This window comes from Salmo trutta, chromosome 15, assembly GCF_901001165.1.
Source record: "Salmo trutta chromosome 15, fSalTru1.1, whole genome shotgun sequence".
NCBI lineage: Eukaryota > Metazoa > Chordata > Actinopteri > Salmoniformes > Salmonidae > Salmo > Salmo trutta.
In genome coordinates this window covers 49183131-49198108 of record NC_042971.1, presented here as the reverse complement: position 1 = coordinate 49198108, position 14978 = coordinate 49183131, and the positions used below count along the sequence as shown (strand labels likewise).

Below are 14978 nucleotides of genomic sequence, written 5' to 3'. Positions count from 1 at the left end.
ACACTACAGTGGTAGGCTTGATTACCAACAACGACGAGACGGCCTACAGGGAGGAGGTGAGGGCCCTCGGAGTCTGGTGTCAGGAAAATAACCTCGCACTCAATGTCAACAAAACAAAAGATGATCGTGGACTTCAGGAAACAGCAGAGGGAGCAGCCCCCTATCTACATTGACGGGACAGTGGTGGAGAGTTAAGTTCCTCGGCGTACACATCACGGACAAACTGAAATGGTCCACCCACACAGATAGCGTGGTGAAGAAGGCGCAGCAGCGGCACAAACTTTTACAGATGCACAATCGAGAGCATCCTGTCGGGCTGTATCACCGCCTGGTACGGCAGCTGCTCCGCCCATAACCGGAAGGCTCTCCAGAGTGTAGTGAGGTCTGCACAACGCATCACCGGGTGCAAACTACCTGCCCTCCAGGACACCTACACCACCCGATGTCACAGGAAGGCCAAAAAGATCAAGGACAGCAACCACCCGAGCCACTGCCTGTTCACCCCGCTATCATCCAGAAGGCGAGGTCAGTACAGGTTCATCAAAGCTGGAACCGAGAGACTGAAAAACAGCTTTTATCTCAAGGCCATCAGACTGTTAAACAGCCATCACTAACATTGAGTGGCTGCTGCCAACATACTGACTCAACTCAAGCCACTTTAATAATGGGAAAATTGATATAATCAATTTATCACTTGCCACTTTATATTATTTATATTAGATAATGTTTACATAACCTACATTATTCATCTCATATGTATATACTGTACGCCATACGATCTACTGCATCTTGCCATCTTCATGTAAATAGATGTATCACTAGCCACTTTAAACAATGCCACTTTATATAATGTTTTCATAACCTACATTACTCATCTCATATGTATATACTGTACTCCATACCATCTATTACATCTTGCCTATGCCGTTCGGCCATCACTCATTTATATATTTTTATGTACATATTCGTATTCATTCCTTTACACTTGTGTGTACAAGGTAGTTGTTGTGGAATTGGTAGATTACTTGTTAGATATTACTGCATGGTCGGAACTAGAAGCACAAGCATTTCGCTACACTTGCATTAACACCTGCTAACCATGTGTATGTGACAAATAAAATTTGATTTGATTTAGTGGACATTCCTGCAGGTATCATGCAAATTGCAAGCTCCTTCAACTTGACATCTGTGGCATTGTGTTGTGACAAAACCATACATTTTATTGTCCCTAGCACACTGCACCTGTGTAATGATCATACTGTTTAATTAGCTTCATGATATGCCACACCTGTCAGGTGGATGGATTATCTTGGCAAGAGAGAAACGCTAACTAAAAGGGATGCAAATATTTGTGTATATTTTTTTGAAAAATCAGCTTTTTGTACATATTGAACATTTCTGGAATCGTGTGTTTATTTTATTTTTGTAGCAAAAGCAATTACTTTTGCATGTAAAAACACAATTGTACTCATTACTCCAATGCTTAAAGGGACACTTCAGAATTTTGGCAATGAGGCTCTTTATCTAGTTCCCCAGAGTCAGATCAATTTGTGGATAAAATTAGTCTCCGCGTGCAGTTTGAAGGAAGTTGCTAACTAGCATTAGCGCAATGCTAGAAGACACCACAGACTTCCAGTAATTGCACTAACACTAGTTGGCATTGGCTCACAAAACTACCTTTTCCGTCGTACTGGACACCGAGACATACAAATTATATACTCAAGTTCATCTGACTCATTGCCAAAATGCTGAAGAATCCCTTTAATTATGTCACTTTTGTTTTGAGCCAACTTCACATTGGCCTTTGAACAGGGAAGGCAGCCTGGTTCCAATACGAATGCAATCAACTCTCACCTGGTGCAAAACAAGCATACCCGATTAATCGAATCCCATCATTGATCGGTACCGATGCATCAAGTCTGGAACCAACAGAACTCTGAGCAGCTTCTGTCCCCAAGCCATAAGAGTTAAATAGTTAACCAATAGCTACCCAGGCTATTTAGCAATCTGCATTTACCCTTTTTTTTGCACTACTTTTGATTCATCACATACGCTGCTGTTACTGTTTATCTATCCTGTTGCCTAGTCACTTTATCCCTACCTATATGCAGGTCTCTATCTTAATTACCTTGTATCTCTGCATATAGCCAAGTTATCGCTACTCATTGTGTTCCTTGTTTTTTTTTTTCTCTGAATTGTTGGGAAGGGCTGTACGTAAGCATTTCACTGTTAGCTTACACCTGTTTGCGAAGCATGTGACAAATAGGGATGTGAATCTTTTCCCTTTCAAGACAATTCGATACGTGTCTACTAGGTAGAAGGGATGCAATACAGGAACGATACGCTTTAGTTTGAAGCTATTCGGTTTGATTAAAGAACTAATTGATACGATTTGATGCATTAACATTTTGTTGCATAAATGAATTCATTTTCCATTCTAAATTACAATCTGCTGCTTATGGATCTGGGCCTCTGAGGTGACTTGTGTGTAAATGTATGTCTATGATGTACAGTTGAAGTCGGAAGTTTACATACACTTAGGTTGGAGTCATTAAAACTTGTTTTTCTACCACTCCACAAATTTCTTGTTAAACTATAATTTTGGCAAGTCGGTTAGGACATCTACTTTTTCCAACAATTGTTTACAGACAGATTATTTCACTTATAATTCACTGTATCACAATTCCAGTGGGTCAGAAGTTTACATACACTAAGTTGACTGTGCCTTTAAACAGCTTGGAAAATTCCAGAAAATGTCATGGCTTTAGAAGCTTCTGATAGGCTAATTGACATCATTTGAGTCAATTGGAGGTGTACCTGTGGCTGTATTTCAAGGCCTACCTTCAAACTCAGTGCCTCTTTGCTTGTCATCATGGGAAAATCAAAAGAAATCAGCCAAGGCCTCATAGAAGAAATGTTGGCCTCCACAAGTCTCGTTCATCCTTGGGAGAAATTTCCAAATGCCTGAAGGTACCATGTTCATCTGTACAAACAATAGCACGCAAGTATAAACACCATGGGACTACGCAGCCATCATACCGCTCAGGAAGGAGACTTGTTCTGTCTCCTAGAGATGAACGTACTTTGGTGCGAAAAGTGCAAATCAATCCCAGAACAACAGCAAAGGACCTTGTGAAGATGCTGGAGGAAACAGGTACAAAAGTCTATATCCACAGTAAAGCGAGTCCTATATCGACATAACCTGAAAGACCGCTCTGCAAGGAAGAAGCCACTGCAAAACCGCCATAAAAAAGCGAGACTACGATTTGCAACTGCACATGGGGACAAAGATCGTACTTTTTGGAGAAATGTCCTCTGCTCTGATGAACTGTTTGGCCATAATGACCATCGTTATGTTTGGAGGAAAAAGAGGTGTATGTTGGCACCTGAGCTGAGCCATAAGGGAGACTAGGCATCTACTGCCATCAAATTTAGGGGTAGGGGCACTTTTGTCCTCCCACTTTGGTTCTGAAATCACCATCGCCCACTAATAAACTTGGCATTTTTGGAGATTTAAGTGTTTGAGCAATATTTATCATTTATAAATTAGGTATTGCATAGACAATGAATTTAGAACTTTGGATTTCAGCCCATCTCCAAGTCGAATGGCTTTGACTGTTTGGAAGTTTTAATTTTGATCTTCTTTCGCGTCGGCCATGGAGTGTGCAAAAGTGATTTACTGTCCACGTTATACATGGTAAAGTTGACAATTTCATATTTAAAAATGACCATTATACACTTTCTTTAAAGCATAACTACCTAAACTATTTCCGTTGGTGATCCTCAACAATCAAAATAAAATATATTGTATTCCCTATTCAGCAGGTATAGCCAGATGAGAGTTTAGCATTTTAATGCTGAAGGGGCCGTGCAGACGTGCAAGGTCTACCTCACATTGGTCAGCGCCCGCGAAGCTGTGCCCAGCGTCTGGTTTGACTAGGCTACTCATACAATCATTTCACAGCACTGGCTTATCAAAATGGCTGACCTTTTTATAATGTCCATTCTAATTCTATGGTCCCTACTGTCTTTCAGCTGTCATATACAGTGCATTCGGAAAGTATAAGACTTCTACATTTTGTTACATTACAGCCTTATTCAAAAATGTATTAAATGTTTTCGCTCATCAATCTACGCACAATACCCCAGGTCTTTAGAAACTTTTTTGCAAATTTATTTAAAAAAATGGATGCCTTATTTACGTAAGTATTCAGACCCTTTGCTATGAGACTTGAAATTGAGCTCAGATGCATCCTGTTTCCATTAATCATCCTTGATGTTTCTACAACTTGATTGGAGTCCACCTGTGGTAAATTCAATTGATTGGACATGATTTGGAAAGGCACACCTTTCTAATATTTGGTCCCACAGTTGACAGTGCATGTCTGAGCAAAAACTAAGCCATGAGGTTGATGGAATTGTCTGTTGAGGCACAGATCTGGGGAAGGGTACCAACACATTTCTGCAGCATTGAAGGTTCCCAAGAACACAGTGGCTTGCTTATGACTATGCTGTGGATGCCATTTATGAAATAAAAATGTGGTTGGATTTTGGCCACAGGTACCATGTTGTCACAGTATGTATGATGGCGCCAGAGGGGATGGCTTCTGTTTTATTGGCTCTTAACCAACCGTGCTATTTAATTTTTTTAATTCCGTATTGTTAACTTATTTTGTACATGATGTTGCTGCTACTGTCTCATATGACCGAAAAGAGCTTCTGGACATCAGAACAGTGATTACTCACCTCGAAATGGATGAAGAATCTGTCTTTGAGTTGGACGGGAAGGATATACTCCAAACATCTCAACAGACCCTCATCCTCGTCATTCGCTGGAGAAAGAGATTGGGGTTCCTTGTGAGGATCAGGTGACGAGTGGCTAATCTGCCTTTGCCATCAGTACTGTTGGCTAATGTTCAATCACTGGAAAATAAATGGGATGAACTGAAAACACGTATATCCTACCAACAGGACATTAACTGTAATATCTAATGTTCCACAGAGTTGTGGCTGAACGACTACATTAATAACATACAGCTGGTGGGTTATACACTCTATCGGCAGGATGGAACAGCAGCCTCTGGTAAGACACGGGGCAAGGGCCTATGCATATTTGTAAACAATAGCTGGTGCACGATATCTAAGGAAGTCTCGAGGTTCTACTCTACCTCAGGCGAGCAGAACCTATCTCATGATAAGCTCTAGACCCCACTGTCTACCTAGAGTATCTGTATTTTTTTGTAGCTGTCTACATACCACCACACTAAAATCGCACTCAATGAGCTGTATACCGCCATAAGCAAACAGGAAAACACTCATCCAGAGGCGGCGCTCCTAGTGGCCGTGGACTTTAATGCAGGGAAACTTAAATCAGTTACCTAATTGGTTGCACATTTAACATGCTGATAGAGGGGAAAGAAACTAGGCCACCTTTACTCCACACACAGAGACGCATACAAAGCTCGCCCTCCATTTGGCAAATCTGACCATAATTCTCCTCCTGATTACAATCAAAAATTAAAGCAGGAAGCATCAGTGACTCAGTCTAAAAAAGTGGCCAGATGAAGCAGATGCTAAACTACAGGACTGTTTTGCAACACAGACTGGAATATGTTCTGGGATTCTTCTGGTGGCATTGAGGAGTACACCACATCAGTCACTGGCTTCATCAATAAGTGCATCGATGACGTCGTCTACACAGTGACTGTATGTACATACCCCAACCAGAAGCCATGGATTCCAGGCAACATTTGCACTGAGCTAAAGGGTAGAGCTGCGCTTTCAAGGAGCTCTAACCCGGAAGCTTATAAGAAATCTCGATATGCCCTGCAACGAACCATCAAACAGGCAAAGGGTCAGTACAGGACTAAGATCAAATCGTACTACACCGGCGCCGACGCTCGTCGGATGTGGCAGGGCTTGCAAACTATTAGACTACAAAGGGAAGCACAGCCGAGAGCTGCCCAGTGACACGAGCCTGAAAGACGAGCAAAATCACTTTTATGCTCGCTTCGAGGCAAGTAACACTGAAACATGCATGAGAGCACCAGCTGTTCCGGAAGACTGTGATCACGCTCGCCACAGCCGATGTGAGTAAGACCTTTAAACAGGTCAACATTCACAAGGCCGCAGGGCCAGACAGATTGCCAGGACGTGTACTCTGAGCTTTCGCTGACCAACTGGCAAGTGTCTTCACTGACATTTTCAACCTCTCCCTGTCTGAGTCTGTAATACCAACATAGTCCCTGTGCCTAAACACTAAGGTAACCTGCCTAAATGACTGCTACCTACCCGTAGCACTCACATCTTTAGCCATGAAGTGCTTTGAAAGGCTAGTCATGGCTCACATCAACACCATTATCCCAGAAACCCTAGAGCCACTCCAATTTGCATACCGCACGCACCAACAGATCCACAGATGATGCAATCTCTATTGCACTCCACACTGCTCTTTCACACCTGGACAAAAGGAACACGTATGTGAGAATGCTATTCATTGACTACAGCTCAGCGTTCAACACCATAGTGCCCTCAAATCTAATCACTAAGCTAAGGACCCTGGGACTAAACGCCTCCCTCTGCAACTGGATCCTGGACTTCCTGACGGGCTGCCCCCAGGTGGTAAGGGTAGGTAACAACATCTGCCACGCTGATCCTCAACAGGGGTGCGTGCTCAGTCACCTCCTGTATTCCCTGTTCACTCATGACTGCACGGCCAGGCATTACTCCAACACCATTAAGTTTGCCGGTGACACAACAGTGGAAGGCCTGATCACCGACAATGACGAGACAGCCTATAGGGAGGCGGTCAGAGACCTGACTGTGTGGTGCCAGGATAACAACCTCTCCCTCAACGTGATCAAAACAAAGATGATTGTGGACTACTGGAAAAGGAGGACCGAGCACGGGGCGTGCTCGGTCCTCCTTTTCCAGTAGTCCACAATCATCTTTGTTTTGATCACGTACGTGTCCCTTCTCATCGGCGGGGCTGTAGGGGAGCAGGTTGAGAGCTTCAAGTTCCTTGGTGTCCACATCACTAACATGGTCCAAGCACACCAAGACAGTCATGAAGAGGGCACGACAAAACCTATTCCCCCTCAGGAAACTGAAAAGATTTGGCATGGGTCCTTAGATCCTCAAAAAGGTTCTACAGCTGCACCATCGAGAGCATCCTGTCGGGTTGCATCACTGCCTGGTATGGCAACCTTGCTGCCTCCGACAGCAATGCACTACAGAAAGTAGTGCGTACGGCCCAATACAGGACCTCTATACCAGGCGGTGTCAGAGGAAGACCCTAAAAATTGTCAGACTCCAGTCACCCAAGTCATAGACTGTTCTCTCTGCTACCGCACGGCAAGCAGTACCGGAGCGCCAAGTCTAGGTCCAAGAGGCTTCTAAACAGCTTCTACCCCCAAGCTATAAGACTCCTGAACATCTAATCAAATGGCTACCCAGATTATTTGCATTGCCCCCCCCCCCCCCTCCACGCTGCTGCTGCTACTCTGTTATTGTCGATGCATATTCACTTGAATCACTCTACCTGTATGTATACATTACCTCGACACCGGTGCCCCCACACATTGACTCTGTACCTGTACCCCCTGCATATAGCCCCACAATTATTATTTACTGCTGCTCTTTAATTATTTGTTCTTTCTATTTTTTTTTATATATATTTTATTAACTGCATTGTTAAGGGCTTGTAAGTAGGCATTTCACTAAGGTCTACACCTGTTTGTATTCGGCGTATGTGACATTTGATTTGAAATATTCTTTCCATCTTCTCAGGTGAATCTCATCAGTCGCTCAGTGTCAGATGCCGTCCGCCTTAGGACCCAGCAGTCCTGCTGCTGCCCTTGCCGACGCGCTGGAGAGCTCTGGTCGGATCATAGACCGACACCTTCAGGAAGACCGCTGCTTCCCTGACCTCTCAGAGCTTCTTAATGTCCCCTGTCACAGTAGGTCAAGTGATCAATGGTGCAAGTTTGTATGTTGTTCACGTTTGTCATCCATTTCTCACAGGTCATTCTAGCCATAATACTTGGCTGTAGCCTTCTTACTGTGTCTAGGGAGACTCCAGCCACGTTTCGGCACTTACATCACTTTCCAAATTGTGCTAAGGTGATTTTATTTTTTCTCTGCCCCTTTGTGTTGCAGACATGCCATCTTTGTCTGGGGGGTCAGACATGGACTACCCTCTTCAGGAACCTGGGCTGCTCATTGTGCCAAACCTCCCTGAGCTCAGTGCAGTCCGCAGGGTTCCCCTACCACCTGAGCTGGTGGAGCAATTCAGCCGTATCCTTTTCAGAGAATACACAGAGGGAGCTGTGTCTAGGGAAAGATCTCAATTGCATACTCCTTGCGTCCTTTCTCCTCGTCTCCTTCTCAAAACCCATTGGACTAGAAAGCCTGAGGTTCCTCTCCTCTGAACTTCTCCAATGGGTTTTGAGAATGGGGCGAGGACGCGATGCGTATGCAATTGAGATTCTCCCTAGGTCTCACCAGTTGAACTCAGAAGTGCCGGTGGAGGGTTATATGAACTGTCTATGTAAAACTACCTACCACTTCAGACAAGTTGCCTAGCCCTTAACCTCCCCCTAACAGATATGCAGTGCAATTGTATGATGGGAGTTTTTCCTGAAATCTGTCAGGCGTGGCTCACCATTGACAACGATATCTTCATGTGGAATTATGAGGATGGGTGAGTACCAAGCACTCCTAAATAAAGTCACTTTATGCAGTAATAGAAAACATGGACCCATTTTCACTGTCTCTGTCTCTTGTCTGTGCTACAGGGGGGATGTTGCATATTTTGACGGGCTCAGTGAAACCATCCTGTCCGTGGGGCTGGTCAAACCTAAAGCAGGTCAAATTGCAGAACTCTTACCTGAGCTGTGTTTCCTGTATTCAAAGTCACAACAGCTTTGTAGGTGTTTGGCTTAACTTAACCCACAGGATAAATATTTTCCTGCAGGGATTTTCCAGCCACACATCCACTTCCTGTTGGTCTTAGCCACTCCTGTGGATGTGGTGATCCTGGGGCTCAGCTTCCCTAAAGCTCAGGCAGGTGAGTAATGATGACCCTTATACCTGAACCACACACACTAGACACAATACAATACCCCTGGTGTCATCAATTCAGCAACCGTTATGAAATTGGTTGATTTGGTTTATATTGACATGGTTGTGTTGTTGGTATTAGTATTGACCCACCATGGGCTACTTCAGAAATGTCTCATCTAATCTTTTTCCTCTCCCTCTCTCAGTGTTGAATGACAGCATGTCTGGAGGGATACAGTTGCTCCCAGACCCGCTGTACTCCATCCCCACAGACAACACCTACCACCTGGCCATCACCTCCACTGATCTGGGACGCATCTTCCTGGCAGGGAAAGATGGCTGCCTATATGAGGTAGCCTACCAGGCCGAGGCAGGCTGGTTCAGCCAACGCTGCAGGAAGATTAACCACTCCAAAAGCAGCCTGTCCTTCCTCGTCCCCTCTCTGCTCCAGTTCTCCTTCTCTGAGGATGGTAAGGATAGTTTTCAGGCTCCTTGTGGAGTTGGAATGTTCTTGTGTTACGCTCTAGTTCTTAAATTAAATTTCACATCACATTTCTATCTTTGTGCTCCACAGACCCGGTAGTGCAGATTGCCATTGACAACTCCCGTAACACTCTCTTCACCCACTCAGAGAAGGGGGTTCTACAGGTATATAACCCATAAGAGTTTAACAATTTGAATGGTAGCACTGTAGTAAATATCCATATGTGTGAGTATTTGCAGAATGACATTGCATTGGTTATAACTTTGTCAAACATTTGAAAAGGTTCTTCTGAATAGGACCTTGAGTTTAAAGCTGCTGCGTGTTCCAGGTGTATGACCTAGGTGCAGATGGGCAGGGTCTAAGCCGTGTGGCGGCCATGTCACAGAGCTCCATCGCGGCTGCAGCAGGAAACATTGCCAGGTCGGTCTGCAACTCCTCACCTCTGGATAATATCCAGAGGGCTAGTGAATGGTCAATCAATAAAATGTACTTCAAGCCCTTTTTACATCAGTCAAAGTGCTATACAGAAACCTAGCCTAAAACCCTAAACGGCAAGCAATGCAGATGTAGAAGCACAGTGGCTAGGCAAAACTCCCATGTCAAACGTTATCACTGCTTAAGAACAGGTCAAATGAATCTATTTGTTATTTTATATCTCTCTATAGGACCATTGATCGCTCTGTGTTTAAACCCATCGTACAGATTTCTGTGATAGACAGATTTGAGTCCTCCGACTGCCACCTGCTGGCTGTCACTCACACAGGTAAGGAGACGGACTGACATTGTAGACACTTATCCTGTAATGAAAACAAAGACCTTATGAAGACCTTACTCTAGCTCTCTATCTGTGCTTCCAGGAGTGCGTCTCTACTTCAGCACTACTCCCTTTGCCCCACCGCATGCCAAGCACCCAGCGGCACGCCCTAGTCTGCTAGCTCTGGTCCATGTCCGCCTGCCTCCAGGCTTCTCTGCCTCCTCCACCCTGCAGAAACCTGCTAAGGTCCACAAGGCTCTGTACATCAAAGGTAAAGCCACTGAAGTCTGTATGCTATCCTGCAGTGGAGGCTGGTGGGAGGAGCTATAGGAGGACAGGTTCATTGTAATGGCTGGAATGGAATAAATGGAATGGTATCAAACATATGGAAACCACACGTTTCAATCAGTTCTGTTAATTCCATTCCAGCCATTTACAATGAGCCCATCCTCCTATAGCTCCTCCCACGAGCCTCCAATGCTATCTTTTTATAATTGGTTCTCGAGCATCGCCCTAGTTAAAGGGTCAATCTGCAGTTGCTATGTAATTTTTTTTTACTTAAATGTATAATATACCCATTTGATTTTTGAAAAATATAACCTACAGTGGATTCGGAATGTATTCAGACACCTTGACTTTTTCCCCATTTTCTAAAACATTATTTTTTTTATCTCATAAATCTACACAAAATACCCCATAATGACAACACGAAAACAGGTTTTATTTTGCCAATGTATTTAAAATAAAAAACATACCTTTTTTACAAAAGTATTCAGACCCTTAGCTATGAGACTCGAAATTGAGCTCATGTGCATCCTGTTTCCATTGATCATCCTTGAGATGTTTCTACAACTTGATTGGAGTCCACCTGTGGTAAATTCAATTGATTGGACATGATTTGGAAAGGCACCACCTGTCTATATAAGATCCCACAATTGACAGTGCATGTCAGAGCAAAAACCAAGCAATGAAGTCGAAAGAATTGTCTGTAGAGCTCCGAAACAACAGGATTGTGTCGAAGCACAGGTCTGGGGAAGGGTACCAAAAATCTCTACAGCATTGAAGGTCCCCCAAGAACACGGTGGCCGCCATCATTCTTAAATGGAAGCTGTTTGGAACCACCAATACTCTTCCTTGAGCTGGCTGCCCGGCCAAATCGGGGGTGAAGGGCCTTGGTCATAGAGGTGCCCAAGAACCCGATGATCACTCTGACAGAGCTCTGGAGTTCCTCTGTAGAGATGGTTGTGCTTCTGAAGGTTCTCATCTCTGCAGCACTCCACCAATCAGGCCTTTATGGTAGTGGCCAGACGGAAGCCACTTCTCAGTAAAAGGATCGACAGCCCGCTATGAGTTTGCCAAGAGGCTAAAGGACTCAGACCATGAGAAACAAGATTTTCTGGTCTGATGAAACCAAGATTGAACTCTATGGCCTGAATGCCAAGCTTTATGTCTGGAGGAAACCTAGCACCATCCCAAGCATGGTGGTGGCAGCATCATGCTGTGGGGGGTGTTTTTCAGCGGCAGGGACTGGGTGTCTAGTCAGGATCGAGGGAAAGATGAACAAAGAGATCCTTGATGAAAACCTGCTCCAGAGCGCTTAGTACCTCAGACTGGGGCGACGGTTCACCTTCCAACAGGATAATGAGCCCGAGTACACAGCCAAGACAATGCAGGAGTGGCTTCTGGACAAATCTCCCAATGTCCTTGAGTGGCCCAGCCAGAGCCCAGACTTGAATCCAATCGAACATCTCTGGAGTGACCTGAAAATAGCTGTGCAGCGATGCTCCCCATCCAACCTGACAGAGCTCGAGAGGATCCTCAGAGAAGAATGGGAGAAACTCCCCAAATACAGGTGTGCCACAGTTGTAGTGTCATACCCAAGAGGACTCGAGGCTGTAAGCACTGCCAAAGGTGCTTCAACAAAGTACTGAGTAAAGGGTTTGAGTACTTGTTTTTTTTATGTTTGCAAGAATGTCTAAACCTGTTTTTGCTTTGTCATTATGGTGTATTGTGTGTAGATTGAGGGGGGGCAATTTTAATCAATTTTAGAATAAGCAATTTTAATACATTTTAGAATATGTTAACAAACACTGTGTAGCCTCAAAACATGCGTAAAACTATAATTGTAATATTATGGATGGTCAGTCCTTGCATCCTTAGCTCTGTCTATACATTTCTCCAAGCCCATCCCTCAGAATTTTACCAAAACGGAGACAGGGTGGCTGCTTTGTTAGTGATTCAATAGCGGATTGCCCCTTTTTTAAAGGTTTACTCGTGTCTCTCTGGTGTTGATCCCTACAGGAGTTCTCCTGATGGCAGCTTCTGAGACTGAGGACAGTGACATCCTGTGGTATATCAACCACGACTTCTTCCCCTTTAAGAAACCCCTGATGGAGGCACAGGTGGGAGCTGACAGTTACACGGAACCTACACCAAACGCGATCACGACACGCAGGTTAAAATATCAAAACAAACTCTGAACCAATGACATTAATTTAGGGACAGGTCGAAAAGCTTTAAACATGTATGGCAATTTAGCTAGTTAGCTTGCACTTGCTAGCTAATTTGTCCTATTTAGCTAGCTTGCTGTTGCTAGCTAATTTGTCCTGGGATATAAACATTGAGTTGTTATTTTACCTGAAATGCACAAGGTCCTCTACTCCGACAATTAATCCACACATAAAACGGCCAACCGAATCATTTCTAGTCATCTCACCTCCTTCCAGGCTTTTTCCTCTTTGAACTTATATGGTGATTGGCATCTAAACATTCATAGTATTACCACGACGTCCGGCAAAACAGTCTTTCAATCACTCATGTGGGTATAGCCAATGAGGAGATGGCACGTGGGTACCTGCTTCTATAAACCAATGAGGAGATGGAAGAGGCAGGACTTTCAGCGCGATCTGCGTCAGAAATAGAAAGGAGTTCTATTTTAGCCCTTGGCATTGCAGACGCGCGCGAGCAGTGTGGGTGCAATAATTGAATAACATGGATTTCAAAATGTATTTTGCGACGCTCTCGCACGCGACATGTCTGGTCTGGTCGGCATGTTAGGGTCATAGTAAGAAGTATTACACCAGATCCACACACACTTTGATGTCCTGTCAAAACCGAGCTTACTTTTCGATTAGGGTTGCAAAGGTTTGTAAACTTTCCGGTAAATTTCCATGGGAAGTTAAGCCCGGGAATTTTACTTAAATTCATCAAAAAAGTTAGCTTATAACAGTGAACCTTTTTTGTGGGATACACAAGGCAATTCTAGGTCTTGTGGTATATTTTGGTTAAACTGTCCCCAATTCAATGGAATTGCAACCCTCTGCATGCACAGTGCATTCTTCCATCACATGTGCAGTGCACTCTTCCAGCACATGTACAGCTGATTCTCAAGATCTTGCACTCTAATGAGATGCTATTGAGCCCACACTAGTACACTGTCTGAGCTAAGGACAACATGCTTTCTGGTAAGTTTTGATTACAATACTGGGTGGGGTGAACATATTTTATATGACATGATTTTTGTTAACTAGTAAATAGTAGCCTACAGCAAAGTCTAACTTATCAACAATTTCTGCTAGTTAGGTTTCGCTACCATGTGGGTTTTAGCTTGCATGTTTCATTTTAAAACATTTATCTTACAAAGGAGTTGTTTAATCTAACTGCTTAACTATTTATCTGTACATGGAATTGTATTTATTTATCTTTTTACAATTTTTTTTCTAATCTTTACAGGAAAGTGCTACGAGCACTATCTGATGTGTGGAGACATTTCACTGCAGCTAATGTAGGAGGAAAAGCTGTGTACATTTGCAAATACTGTGCCAAATCATATGTGAAGAATGCAACAAAGATGCAGAATCAACTGGCCAAGTGCATAACGTTCCCTCAGCATTTACAACAAGCAACCTCGGACAAAAGTCCCACTACTTCTATTTGAGGTGAAAATGATGAATCAGACACCTTATTGATATCAAGTTTTTTTGACTCAATGGAGGAACGTAGTCAGAGATGCTGATGAATGTCTTACTCGAGCTGTGTATGCAACTGGTTCACCTCTGATGCTTACAGGCAATGTGTATTGGAAGAGATTTCTGAATGTTCTTCACCCAGCATAACCCCTCTTACCAGACATGCTTTATCTACTCATTTGCTGGATGCAGAGTTCAAGTGAAGGTCAAGCAAATCATAGAGAAAGCGGACTGTATTGCAATCAGCTCTGATGGGTGGTCGAATGTTTGTGGGCAAGGAATAATTAACTACATCTCCACCCTTCAGCCAGTATGCTACAAGAGCACAGACACAAGGGACAACAGACATCGGTCTCTACATTGCAGATGAGCTGAAGGCCGTCATCAATGACCTTTGACCACAGAAGGTATTTGCACTGGTGACAGACAATGCTGCGAACAAGAAGGCTGCTTGGTCTAAAGTGGAGGACTCCTACCCTCACATCACACCCATTGGCTGTGCTGCTCATGCATTGAATCTGCTCCTCAAGGACATCATGGCACTGAAAACAATGGATACACTCTACAAGAGAGCCAAGGAAATGGTTAGGTATGTGAAGGGTCATCAAGTTATAGGACAAATCTACCTCACTAAGCAAAGTGAAGAATAAGAGCACCACATTGAATCTGCCCAGCAACACCCATTGGTGTGGTGTTGTCATCATGTTTGACA

General features: G+C 43.9%; 1 protein-coding gene across 1 annotated transcript in view; it reads left to right on the top strand.

Annotated features, from left to right (window-relative positions):
• The window catches only part of LOC115149227 (nuclear pore complex protein Nup155-like), a 34479-nt gene that overhangs the window by 8954 nt on the left and 10547 nt on the right, over nucleotides 1-14978 (top strand). The window contains 11 exon segments of the mRNA XM_029691891.1: nucleotides 7789-7958; nucleotides 8158-8295; nucleotides 8605-8701; nucleotides 8796-8866; nucleotides 8975-9067; nucleotides 9267-9530; nucleotides 9635-9708; nucleotides 9873-9964; nucleotides 10210-10307; nucleotides 10402-10569; nucleotides 12600-12700. Coding sequence (XP_029547751.1) covers nucleotides 7817-7958; nucleotides 8158-8295; nucleotides 8605-8701; nucleotides 8796-8866; nucleotides 8975-9067; nucleotides 9267-9530; nucleotides 9635-9708; nucleotides 9873-9964; nucleotides 10210-10307; nucleotides 10402-10569; nucleotides 12600-12700 — 1338 coding nt within the window. The 5' untranslated portion in view covers nucleotides 7789-7816.